The following is a 13,551-nucleotide window of genomic DNA, read 5'->3' as shown; positions in this document are numbered from 1 at the left end:
TTTCTTCCAGTCAGAAAGGCACAGCCTCAGCTCAAGTTGGCAAGGTGCCATCTGAGAAAACCTCCCAGCAGGAAAGAGAGAGAGAGACAGAAAGAGCAAAAGAGAGAGAGAGCAAGAGAGAGAGAGAGAGAGAGAGAGAGAGAGAGAGAGAGAGAGAGAGAGAGAGAGAGAGAGAGAGAGACGTGGTGTGGGCTCAATCTAGCTGCTGGCTGCATTTGTGAGGAAACACTTGAGAGTGAGAATGAATGTAGCTTCACTTCATGCAAACAGCTTCCTTCATATGTCCTACTGTCTTATTTCACAGTTCATAAACTTGCAACATTTTCTAGTAGTCCATTTTATTACCCCCTGAAAAATGCAATGGGATGCCTAATGTTAAAAGCATATAACCTGAAAGGTGATGAATGTGACTGATATGAGAGTGCCTGTTTACCCTTGATAAATTTTTGTTTGCATAAGCATTCACAAGGACATAACAAAGAAATGAAATGGCAGGGAAACGAATAGTCTAATCAAAATGTACTTGATGATTTTGTGAAGTGATCACAAAAATATTTAAAGATTTTAATTTAGGTTTAAAGACACAAACACTTTTGTATCCACTTAAAATGAAGATGAAGATATTCTGGAGATATCAACACCTACTGTACATAGACATACAGACAGTGTTGTAAAATACTAAAGGGCAAAATCACAAAGAATGCATTGTGGCCACTGATAGCACCATTAATTTCTCATCATTTGCAACCGCTATCTGCCCTGTCTCAAGGTCCGATTCACAAAAGATATTGTGCTAATGATATTACAACACAAACACGCCCATAAAATTGAGTGCAATTTGCCATTGTTTTGTGTCTGTTAAATGTTTATCTGCAATTCTCTGTAGTGGTCTCAGTTATATTTGTTCTTAACGTGTACTGAAGTAGCATGTCACATGACATGGTTAATGTTTGAGTCAAAAAATGTTATAAATGCAGTTGCAAGAACAATACTTACCACTCATGTGGAAAGAGATGTTCGATTTGAAAGAGAACTTAATCTAATTATAATTAGAAGTATTCTAATTATCTAATAACTCCCCCTGCTCTTTCATTAAATTCTATCTGCAGGATATCTCTCATTTTTCTATGACTCACTCACCATGGCAACGGCTGCGCATGTAGATTCATTACTGAAGCACGTAATACTTCGATAATATGATAATAATACACTCATCAGCATCGGAAAAGGAAGTGCAGGGATTGGATTAAGGGCAGTGGACCTTGAGACGATCACTGCTTATGGCATCTCCCGTCCTGACAACCAGACCAGCTGGGCCAAACATCACTACAAGCGATGTGACCAAAACAGGAAGCGAGGAAAGAGAGGTGGCATAAGAGCTAAGCGAACCCAGGTCGGACCATAGACTGTTTATAAAGATGGATGACATGAGAGCTTCCCAAAAGTGAAGCCAAAACATCTCGATCGTCCCCTGGTGGCTGGCTGCAGTATAGGTCATAAACCCCACCCTCTCAACGCTAGCGGATGGGACATGAGCCAAACTAAAAACTCAAAGTACACATCAAATAAATTATTACCAAAGATGGTTTCTGTCATTTTAGGTAGTTCTTATCACGCGTTATTTGAGGCTATAAAAAGGGGGTTTCACGTCATGATTGACAGCTGAGGCCGGCTTGTGATTGAGTTGGCTCGGTGTATGGGCGGAACCTCGATACCGCGGCTCTAACCCCGATCACTACCATGCAGACTCTGGCTCCGAATGACGTCACCAGCGCAAAATGGCAGGTCCCGTATCCTGGATATTTTGGCTAAATTTTTGTACAGTGGGAGGAAGTGGAGATATGTAGTCCATCTTTATATATAGTGTATGGGTCGGAGCGCAGGCTATTCCACTACCCAGTCTACTCCTGGCTAATGTCCGGTCGCAAAAAAATAAAATGGATGAGATAAGACTCAGGCTAACTCAACAATGGGAAATCTGGGACTGCTGTGCGCTCATCTTTACTGGCTACATCACAACATCCTATCACACTCAACGGGCGGAGCTTGTTCCGTGCTGACAGAACACAAAACGAGGTGAGGTGTTTTCTGTGTTTATATCAATGATTCTTGGTGCTCAAACGCAGTTAAAGTGGATGGGCATCGTTCCCCAGATGTGGAATTTTTCCCAGATGTGGTATTTTTATTATGATGTTGATAATATTATCTGCCCAGAGAATTCACCAGTGTTTTTGTCGCTGCTGTTTACATTACTCCAGATGCAAATTCAAAAACGCACTTCAGGACCATGTGTACACAAACATTTCTGGCAGTTACAAAGCTCTCCCTCACCCCCAGCTCACAAAGAATTTCCTTTACACAGCAGCTCTACAGGACTGTTTTGAGTGCACAGATTGGCTCATGTTAAGAGATGCTACCACCCAGGAGAACCACATCAACCTTGAAGAATATACATCATCAGTGACATCATACATCAGCAAATGTGTTGACGATGTGGTGATCACAAAGACAATAAAATCATACCCCAACCAAAAATCCTGGATGAATGGAGAGGTGAGGGCTCTACTCAGAGCCAAAAAAGTTGCTTTTCGGTCAGGAAACAAGGAAGCATACAACACCGCCAGAGCGAGACTGAAAGCTGACATCAAGGAGGCAAAGGAGACATCAGGAGAGACTGGAGAGCGACCTCAACACCAACAACACCAAATATTATGTGGAAGGCGATCAAAAACATCACAGGCTACAAAAGCAGAAGTACCCCCATCATGTGTGAGGCCACGTTACCAGATGAGCAAAACACATTTTATGGTCGTTTTGATCTCCCCAACAAAGAATCAGCTGTAAAGTCTACTCCACCTTCAGGAGACCGGCCAGACCTACCGAGCATCAGTGATATCGGTGTGGTGAGGTGCCTGCGCAGAGCCCAAAGGATACTAAAGGACAGTACCCACCCCAGCCACAGCCTGTTCAATCTGCTGCCGTCTGGCAAGAGATACAGAAGTATCCGCTGCCGTACCACCAGCTTACAGAGCAGCTTCTTCCCCTCAGGCTCTGAGACTACCAAATTCATCCACAGCTCCACCATGTAAAATAGTTTTCATTTCTATGACTGAATCTCATTATACAACCCTGTGTTGTAAAATGATCAATAAATCCATCTTGTATCTTGTATAGAGTGATAGTTATTTGGGGTGCTTTAACTGTGCGCTCTCCTTAATGTGTGTGGTCGCATGGAGAGCTGTTTTCTCTGCTACTCTGCTCTATGCTGGACTGTTACAGTGCGTAACCATCATCTCCATTTCTCACAACAGTAGGTTTTATGTTGTTTTACAGTTTCATTCCCTCATGGTGAATAACAGGTAGCCTATTGTACTGTCTCTTTACCATCTGTGAGCATATGATGTACTGTGATGCACTATTGCTTCACATGGCTACAGTCACTGCTGCCATGATCACTGGAAAGTCTGGACGTGACACAATGCGCTTCAGTTACCACCAACTCTACGAAGACGCTAATAATTTCACTCTAACTGCACCTGGCTATTAGCGTGGGTTTTTGTGAATTTTTTTGCAATGAGGCTCATGTGCAAAGAAAGAGGCCAATTTTGTGCCAAATGTATGCATATTAGCTCATTTACATACCTGCAAATAGCACTGGAGCACCAAGACATTATTTGCTTTGCAGCGCAGTTAGGGGTATTTGAGAATTACACAGTTTCTTTTTGTCTTATTTATGCAGGTTTAGTGGCCGCAAAAGCCACACAATGCCCCTAAATCTTGTCCGAGATACATTGATATGTCAAACAGCACAACAGTGCAACTCTCTAACTCAAGAATTACCCAATCTACCGCACATGTTCATTAGATTGGGTAACTCATTATCAAACTAATTACGTTCATTTATTATCCAACTTATTTCTTAATTATCTCACTGTGGACGATGATTATTAACATGTTATTAACCTGCATGAAAAAGCAGTGGCTGAGATAAAATCCAAACTCAAAGATACAGTCTGATTTTGTCATTTTACAAGGTAATGTGTTAATAGGCAACAACCATGAGAACTGAGGTACATTTGTGACTCAGTGGTCAGTACAATCTATGAGGAACAACATGTGGATATACAACAGTGAAGAAAGAACAGATGCGATCTACTGTGGCTAAAAAAGAAGGATATGTGGATGTTGGTGAAACAGCAGCTTATGCATTTCAAAAGAACATCTCACTTACCCTGACTTGTCCTACAAACAAATTGGCCTCTTCTTCTCGGACAGTAAAATTACTGGGTATGGTGAGGTTGAACGCAGGGTCATTATCGTTGACATCAGTGACGACAATGTTCACAGTAGAAGTGGATGTCTAAAAAAAAATAAAAATAACAAAGCACAATAAAGACCAATGTTATATAGGGTTCCTTTATATTGAGTGTTCATTTTTCAAATACCAAGACCATAAACACAGCATAAACATCAGAAACATAATAATACATTTGGATGACTTTAAATTTACAATTTATGTGATGAGTTTGGAAAAGTTTATTTTCTCATGCCCAAGTAATTTTAAAAGAATTAGAATGAAACAAACAAAACAAATTTTAAGAAGTCATTTTGACCCTGTGAAAACTAAGATAATCTAAAGGTATTTTAAGAAAAAAACAGATAACTAGGGTGCTGTAGAGAAACAGCACAGAATAGCAGCTCTGTTTTTACGGGTGGAAACGTCCAAAAGCTAAACTGTTATTGCTGTCAGAAATTTCCTATCAGGAAATCTGTTCATTCAATTTCGGAAAAGACTACACAGATTGCAGTCAAAATGCATGAAAATTTGGAACAATAGCTCTACCCTAAATTTTAAAAAGATAAGAGTTGTCAAATGTCAACTTGTTGGTCAAACTACTGTAATGCTTTTTAGTTGTCACAGAGAGAAGAACAAGGGGCCTGGTAGATCTGGTAGAAGTTTCAAATCATTTCTCATCAATATTTAATACTGTATAGGCAGATTTACAGTCATTTATGCTAGCTGGCACTGGTTTATGCGTATTTGACTCAGATCCCCATCAGCTGTCGTGATAGTGACAGCTGATGGGGATCTGAACCCAGTTATACCCAGTGTTTGAACACCGCAAACACTGGGTATAACTGGGTCATAGTCACTCTTGCTTTTGACCCTTTCTGCCAATGATTTTGTCAGCCAACATTATAACACTGATTTGCAGATGATAAAACTTTTGTTTTATTTTTGTCCACCACTTTGGTCCTGATTGAAATATTTTGACTACTATGGATTGCCATGCAATTTTTAAATTCAAAGTTCCAAAATGATGAATTGTAATGACTTCTGTGATCCCCTGACTTTTCATCTAGCACAATCATCAGGTTAAACTTTTAATTTGTCCAATACTTGTCCTGCTCCTAAGTACAACCTCACAGAGCTGCTACCGTGGCTGTAGTCTCTTGATAACACATACAATACAAATGATGACTGACATCATTTTGCAGAAATACATAGTGTACTCTGCCATTCAGAATTCATAGTGTATTGACCTTCTGCATTCTTGTTGGGGCAGATGCATTTATGGTGGTTATTAAGAGCAAACTGTACAAGCTTGTAAGACTAGGTGGCCCAGTATTTATCCATCATATCTTCCTTCCTCTGATGATACACTTTTACTTTTAGAGCAAAAGTTCAACAAGCCAAGGATGCGGAATTCAGTTACTCAACAAACTTATATCTTATATATAACACCGGCACTTTTTATGGCATTAGAGGATGTCGTAGTTGTTGACTAAATTTTCCTCATCTTTACAGTAAATTAAATTGTGTTTGTGTGTGTTTTGTATAATGTTTGTTTTTTATGTAGGTTTGGCTGATCTCAAAGCTCAGTGGGCAAAGCAAATTAACCCCAGCATCATTTGAGGTGCTCATTAATTTGCAGGGCCAATGTGTACCAATGTACTGCCGTTAACCTTCAAACAATGACATAGTTCACACACCTACAGTACGCCTATAAAACCACATAGAAAAATGGCTCAATATGCGCAATCGATACCCTCTTAGTGCACTGGGACGAAGCTGTATGAAAATAATGGTGTAAATGGTCTCCTTTAGGGGAGGAAAGATGGGTGGGTTGTGGGAGGAGTTGGCCCTTGCGAGAAATAATACTTCCCAGAAGACAGCTGTTTGATGTTGCCCTGGCAGATGAGACATTCAGCAGCACATGTCACGAAGGAAATGACCTAGTTAATGTCACCGTCATCGCACTCTGTTGGGAATTCCTTCACCATTGTTGTTTTCTTTGTTCTGGCTTCTGAGACGTACATAATCAGTCCTTTCAGGTACGAATTGACTTGGTAACCTATGCTGAAAACCATCACACTCCAGGCCTCTTTTGCTCTTTCACTACTAAAACTAGGATACGAGAGGACGCAGCTCACCATTAGTGTGGTGATGGGAACTACTTATTTTTCATTTCACAGAAGACCTGAAGCCAATTAACATCTCCATCCTGGCGTGGGTGTTCTTATCAAAATTCCTACCTCGCCGCCCATGAGTGTGATTAATGAGCTGCCATTATTTATTTAACATAAAAAAGATGGCACTCTGCGATGTCTCATCTTCTGTCCCCACTGTCTGAAAGATCCAGAGGTGGTTGATGGTGCTTTGGCTTTCAAGTGACAACCCTGACCAGACGCCAAGTTCGCAGCGGCCGATATGATCGGGCTGGTCTCAAGAAGAACAGCTTTATCCGGCATCCCTGGTTGAGTTTCCGGGATCTGAGTCTGCTTGGCGGTTATGATTACAGCTTGCACTGTTGAGAATACAAATTTTGAATTTGTCAGATTAGCAAATTTTTTTTCACACACTAGTAGATGTAAGAGTTAAAATTCAGTCAGACTTGACTACACTCAAAGAGAAGTAGCACCAGGGGGGAAGATGGCTCCCTTTGCTCCTTGTGTCAGGTTCCCATGGCTACCAATGTTCTGTGCTAATTATACATCCGAATCCCTGGTGTCCCCCTCCTTTTCTCTGTCCCCTCCTCCTGTGCTTATTTTGATCCTTTCCCTGTCTCCAGCCTTCCAAGTAGTACTTTGTGTCACTGAATGAATTTCTCACCTCCACCCTCCTGCAACCCGTTACCCCTCTCCCTCATTCGACTTCCTTTCTGTTGTGACAGCATTTCTTCCTAGCTGTGACATTTAGCACACATGAGTCAGCCAGTAATGTACTCTGTGGACAAGACGTTTCGCACGCAGACAGACACACACTATACAGGTTAAAGGTGTCGGTTTGTACAATCCGTCCATCAATATTAGGACAAAGACCACCAGCTTGTGGTTACCTCATTCTGTGAGGTGAAGGCCCATCTTACACTCTCTTTATTTATTTGCTCTTTTCTCTATGACCATGGCACTGTCCATCTCCTCTGCACCTCCCTCTCCCTTTGCACTCCTACAGTTTTGGAGCACTCGCAAATACTGGGGCACACCAACAGCACTTATGCTTCTTATGTAGCTCCACTTGACCAACACAAATGGTCTGCCAACACATGAAAAGGAGCTGTAGTTCTGAGTGTTTATGTGTGCACAGGTGAGAGGGGGGCAATCAACATCACTCTTGTGACAGCTCATCAGCTAATGTTCATTACCTATCACACAAAGCATCTTAAAAAGTAAACCACATTTCACCTCTGCCTGGAACAGAGACAGCTGCAAAAACTGAGCCAACTGAGGTGAAGTCTAATTAAATTAAGACGGTTTATATGATTATCAGCTCTCGGTGGGAGATGGATCAGCCAGCATTTACTTTCAGTTATAGTGTCTGCTGTTACTCTAGGCTAAGTTACAGAGACAGCTCTGTGAATGTAAACACTCAAAAGTCACAACTACTCATGATAAAATCATATGGGCAACAGTTTTCTAAAGCGGCACACTTGCAATTAAAGACCAGTTTACAAGTTATGGTTAGTACTACTCAGGTGACAAAAGTTGTATACTCTCTTCTGTAGCTCTGAAAGAGGTTTCGCAAGAAAATAACTCTGACCTCAGACAGAAAGCCTGCGTTAAAAACTGGAGATGTGGAGTTTGAAAGATGTGGGCATTTACTTATGGAAGCGTATACGGGACTATGTTCAAATGATAATGTAAACTTGAAAATGAAAATGTAATTCCACAATAGCATTATAATTTTCCACATGTGTATATGTTATTTGAGTAAAAATGAAAATGCAATGATCCAATTTTCATTTTCACATACTTGTATGGGCGTTCTATGACTATATTAAAATGAAAATGGAAAAACATTTAATTTTCAAAGTTGGAACCCGCTGTACAGTGTACAATATTCAAATGTTAATCAAAATGTGAAAATTAAAATTAAATATATACAATGTAACCTGATTTTACATTTATGCAAGCAATATTTAAGTCGAATGTGTCGAAATGAAATTTTCTAACAATTTGAAAATGAAAATGAAAACTGCATTTGACATTTCATTTTCAAAGACTTAACCTGCTATACACTGAACAATATTCAAATGTAATAAGCAAAACAGCGCCCCCAGTCTATTGCATTTACATTTACATGTCACCATGCTCTTTTGGTGTCTAAATAAAAATGAAAATGCAATTTTCTAACAATTTGAAAATGAAAACTGCATTTGACATTTCATATAAAATCGTCGCGCTCTTTCAGGGTCAACATGAAAATGAAAACTGTCAGTGTTCTCATCAAGGCGGGTCTTCAGTTAGGACTTCACTTGCTTGAACATCTACTGCTTTGCTCATGTGCGTAGTCTAGTCTAGTGGCAGAAAGTTAGGGTTAAAATGTCATTTTCATTTTGACTTAAATATTGCTTGCATTAATGGAAAATCAGGTCACATTGTTTATATTTCATCTTCAAATTTGAATTAACATTTGAATATTGTCCACTGTTCAGTGGGTTCCAACTTTGAAAATTAAATGTCAAATAGCTTTTTACATTTGCATTTTCATAGAACGCCCATACAAGTATGTGAAAATGAAAATTGGATTATTTCATTAAAATTTTTACTCAAATAACACAAACGTTTGTGGAAAAATATAATGCTATTGTGGAATTACATCATTTGAATATAGTCCTGTATACGCTTCCATATTTACTAGACAGGGAGGGTCTAATTAAAAGATGCTATCAGCTGCATGATGGGAAATGTAGGATCCGGTGTCATCAAATGTTATATGCAATATTAAATCACTTGAGAACTCCTTTAAGAATTAGTTTTGCATGTGGGAGTCCGCTCCAAACCGCTGTATGGATACTAAGAAAACTCAACAGCAAGATACAACACGAGTGCTTCTTTACACTAGTTTGCAGCTATATCCATGAAGTGAATTTTCTCTTGCTCTTATTCTTATTCCTCCTATTCATTTCAGTGAAAACTGCCCATCCACTTTGCCTAAATAATTGTTATCTTATCTTAAAACAAACTCAGCATCCATGTTATCTAAATTATGTTGGATACAATGTTACAATTATTTGCCCATTTAAAACAAAATGTAACTGTTCAATATCTGAAGAGCAAAATTGCTTTGATAGCTCAAACTAGCTGTAGGTAAAATACACACCAACAAAATGTACTTTTGTCAGATGTAAAATTGCAGTAGTAAACAAACATTTGCACTACAAACAGTGCTGCTAGAAGCAGCATGGAGCAAGCACCATATTAGCAACAGGAAAACTTAGTAAGTTTTAACCTTGATGTGCAAAATATTTTATTAGCTCATGTAGTTTTAACATTTGCCATTTGCCAGTGAAAAACATTAACATTATTGCAGGATAGTAACTGCTCATGGCCTTGGTAATTGCAAAGCCGAACACTCACTGAGTGGGAATAAGTCAAGTTTGAATAAAGGGAAATGGCTGATGGAGTGACAGACCTGAACGTCAGTCCTGATTAACACATTTGTGATGTAGTAAAAAATACCTCTAACACAATACAATTGTATTCTCAGCAGTCAACAACAGGTTACAAAGTCACAAAATTCAAATTTCCACATACAGTATATGGACTTATATGAGCAGGCAGCCCTTATTAATCTGGTGTCACATTGGTTTGGCACAAAGACGTGGTGCTTCTGACACCTAGTGCTACCACACATTTTATGAATCTGTGACAAAATCACAGGGTATTAAACTCTGTGAGTTAAAACGCACTATTATTTTTTCCAGGCTAATGAAGCATTTGGGTTCAGTGAGCCAAATTTCTGAGCTGATAAGCTTGTATGAGAAGGTCTTATTATAGCTTAATGTGTTCAACATGTTTGAGGAGCGTCGACCCCGAGGAATCAGGCCAACAGTTTAATAAAGAGGGTTGTGCCTCACCCCTCCAGGGTTGCCGTCGGAGGCTGTGACAATCAGACGGTACTGATCTGTGGTCTCTCTGTCCAGAGGCTTTCCCAGAAGTAGAAGGCCAATCCTGTAGAGAGGGGTCAGAGAAGACGGACAACTAAAGACATTAATACATCAAAAAAAGTAACACAATATAGGGCTTTGTGTAGTCATGTTCCCGCATTGCTTGTTGGTGTCACATCAAGAAAGAGCATTCATTTAAATGTGTTCAATAGTTGTGAATACTTTATCGCTGATGCAATAGAGAGTGATGGAGAAGGCTGCACTCCAGAGTTTATTTACTTCCAGATTAGGCAGATTTAGAAAACATGGTCGATGATAGAGGAGGATGAGTTTAGGGAGAAGAACAGGTGGGCTTTTAAATGCTCCCACTCTGTCTTTCTCTCTCTCTGTAGCCCGCTTCTTGCTCCCAAAGCACATGGACTACAGACAGAAAGATTCATGTTTTCTTTCCAATGAATGCAGCAGACACAGCAGCCCTCCTGCTCGTTCACAAGGTATAATTTGGCACTCTGGCATTCCAAACACAAAGTGTGGATGCATTCCCGAGCAGAACACTAAATTATCTTTGTTTGCACACACAGGCACATAGGACATGTGAGTGCAAGTGCAGACACACACACACAAACATACGCACAAAGCATGCACAAAACAATTTTACTGCCACACTCAGGAGAGGCTCTGCCAGAATCACAAACGGAAGGAAAGATGAATGCATCTGAACGCACTGCTAGATTAATGCCCATCGCAATTCCCTGCTGTCCCCCTGCTCCTTCACATTTCTAATTTAAAGCTCTTTTGGCCAAATAGTCCAAGCAGAACCTGACCGCTACTTCTTTCCTGCCTCTCTGGCCCACAACCGCCAAAATATAAAGCCTCATTTTAAAATCTGACAGGCAAATTACCGAAACCTCGATTAACATTGTCTATTTCTCTAAGCACGTTTGCTCCAAGTTATGGTGAACACATTGCCTTGAATCCAATACGTCTGATGATCGGTGGTTCAAGAGGGCAAACACAGCTTTCTACAAACACCATCAAAATGCAGCACACCATTTTTCACAGACTGCTGTGCTCATGTTTATTTATACATAAGCACAAAAGTAGAAAATAGCCCTCTCTGTGCTCATTGAAGCTTTGATGTGAATATGATTATGAAGATATACAGTGATAATTGTCATAATTTCAGTGATAATGATGATGATATTGATGGTGATGATGACAAAGATTAGAATGAATAATGTCACTTAGCCAGCCTGGGGAGTTCATTCCTTACTAAAGCTGGAATGCTGAACTACACTTGAGCAGCTGGGTCTGAGAGGTTCACTGATCATCTGTGATAGCGTCCTGCCTCCTCTCCCCCAGCCACCACAAATGAAAAGATGTTGTCTGGACAGACGGGATGCTGTTAGCAGCAACGTCTAGAGTGACAATGGTGCAGGTTGGAGACTAGCCATCCCAGTCACGCTAAGTCAGTTAATCTTTCATTCTGCTCAGATCGTGTCTGTATAACATAAATTGGACTTGATGTACAGGACGTTGGTTCCAGGTGGCATGACTGTTTTATTTCATATACAGTAATTTTGATAGGATAACTCTCAATTAAGATAACTTAAGTGATTCCAAAAGATGAAATTAAAGATACATTTGTGACACTGAATTGTAATCTATATCAATATAATAGTATAATAATACAATATAATATTTATTTAGAACTGACTCTGCAGTGTTTGGTTTCACGAAGCAATAAAAAGTGTACCTTCTCCTGAACTCTTTTCCAATTTCAGTTTCAATTTCACTTTGAAGCAAGACAATTGGCTGTCAACTGGAACACAGGGCCACAAGGAGGCACTGAAAAAAGTTGGAATGGCCTCTAGGTTAGGATTTTGTGACTTTGAGATGCGACAAAAAAAAGCACTGGCTTCAAAGGGGAAGCTGTCATCAACAAAAAAGAATAGCAGTTAGAATCGCAGCAACATCTGTGGATTATACTGATTATACTGGATTTTCGAGGCCGATACTGAAATCTATATTTGTGTAAAAAATCGGATAACTACATATTGGTAGAAAATATTTTTTTAAACATAAACACATGACGTAAACAAACAATCTTGGTACAGATTTTATTTTATTGTTAAATGAATTGTGAAGAAACACATTTTTCAGTATAATAAACTTGCCAATGCTCTCTGGTGGACAAACTATGTAATGGTGACACTGTTTGGCATTTCTGTACTGCAATTTCTTGTCACTTATTGGCCCACATATACACTATACCTACAGCATATAGCAATAAGCTAATATTGGCCTGGCTGATTTATCGGTCTAGCTCTATTTACAATTGCGACACTGCAGCATTAAACTTCATAAAGGATTAAAAACTGTATAATTAAAGTTCAAATTGTAGTCGACCTGAGTTGAGGCTGAGCCGATATTGATATTTGAGAGTTTATATATCTGTATTTGAGAGTTTGTTATTCATTTCAATAAGGATCCCTTGAATTGGTATTATTAAGAATTTGAACAAATACTGTATGTACTGAATTGGACATTGGAGATTAACTTGTGAGTCTGGTGGAAAAAGTACGAAATGGAGACACTTTCTAAACGACTTTAAGCACATCTTTGGCATTTATGTATTGGCATTTCTTATCAGTTGACATACAGTATATGGCAATACCAATATAGTATCTGTGAAAAGCTATATATTGGTCTGGCTGACATATACTGAGTGGCTCATCACATGGTGCATGCAGTACATTTCTAGCCAGACCTGGGAGTTCACTAGAAATACTTTAGACTTGTTTATGATGCTTTAAACTGTGATCCTGACTCTGCCGGTTAGTGTCATTACTGAACGGTCTCTGTACATCACCTGGTGGCTGACAGACTCTGAGCCACTGATTAAAGGCTGCGTCCTGCTCACTATGGTGAGTGAATCTGAAGCAGTTCCACCTCCCTCAGGGGAACCTGCCCCACTTATAGGCAGTTATAGACTGGAGAGCTCATTATTCATAATAGCTGGATTGAACCAGCCCCATATGTAGCCTGAATCTGAACATGCAGCAATGCAAAAATCTCTTCACTGAATCATATTGGAGTTCTGAAAGGTTGAAAAATGAGAGCGTGAAGTAGGACTCTGTATATTGCACACTCATCAAGT

At 39.6% G+C, this 13,551-nt stretch overlaps 1 protein-coding gene across 4 annotated transcripts in view; it reads right to left on the bottom strand.

The window, feature by feature from the left end:
* pcdh15a (protocadherin-related 15a) overlaps positions 1-13,551 on the bottom strand; it is a 217,209-nt gene that overhangs the window by 76,459 nt on the left and 127,199 nt on the right. For all 4 annotated transcript variants that reach the window (XM_044214750.1, XM_044214751.1, XM_044214752.1 and 1 more), the window contains 2 exons: positions 10,362-10,455; positions 4,232-4,360 (listed from right to left, as the gene is read on the bottom strand). In XM_044214750.1, the coding sequence (XP_044070685.1) occupies positions 4,232-4,360; positions 10,362-10,455 (223 nt within the window). The remainder of the gene's footprint in view (positions 1-4,231; positions 4,361-10,361; positions 10,456-13,551) is intronic.

Source organism: Siniperca chuatsi, linkage group LG11 (assembly GCF_020085105.1).
Source record: "Siniperca chuatsi isolate FFG_IHB_CAS linkage group LG11, ASM2008510v1, whole genome shotgun sequence".
NCBI lineage: Eukaryota > Metazoa > Chordata > Actinopteri > Centrarchiformes > Sinipercidae > Siniperca > Siniperca chuatsi.
The sequence above is the reverse complement of the archived record's forward strand: the minus strand, read 5'-3'. Positions and strand labels throughout refer to the sequence as shown.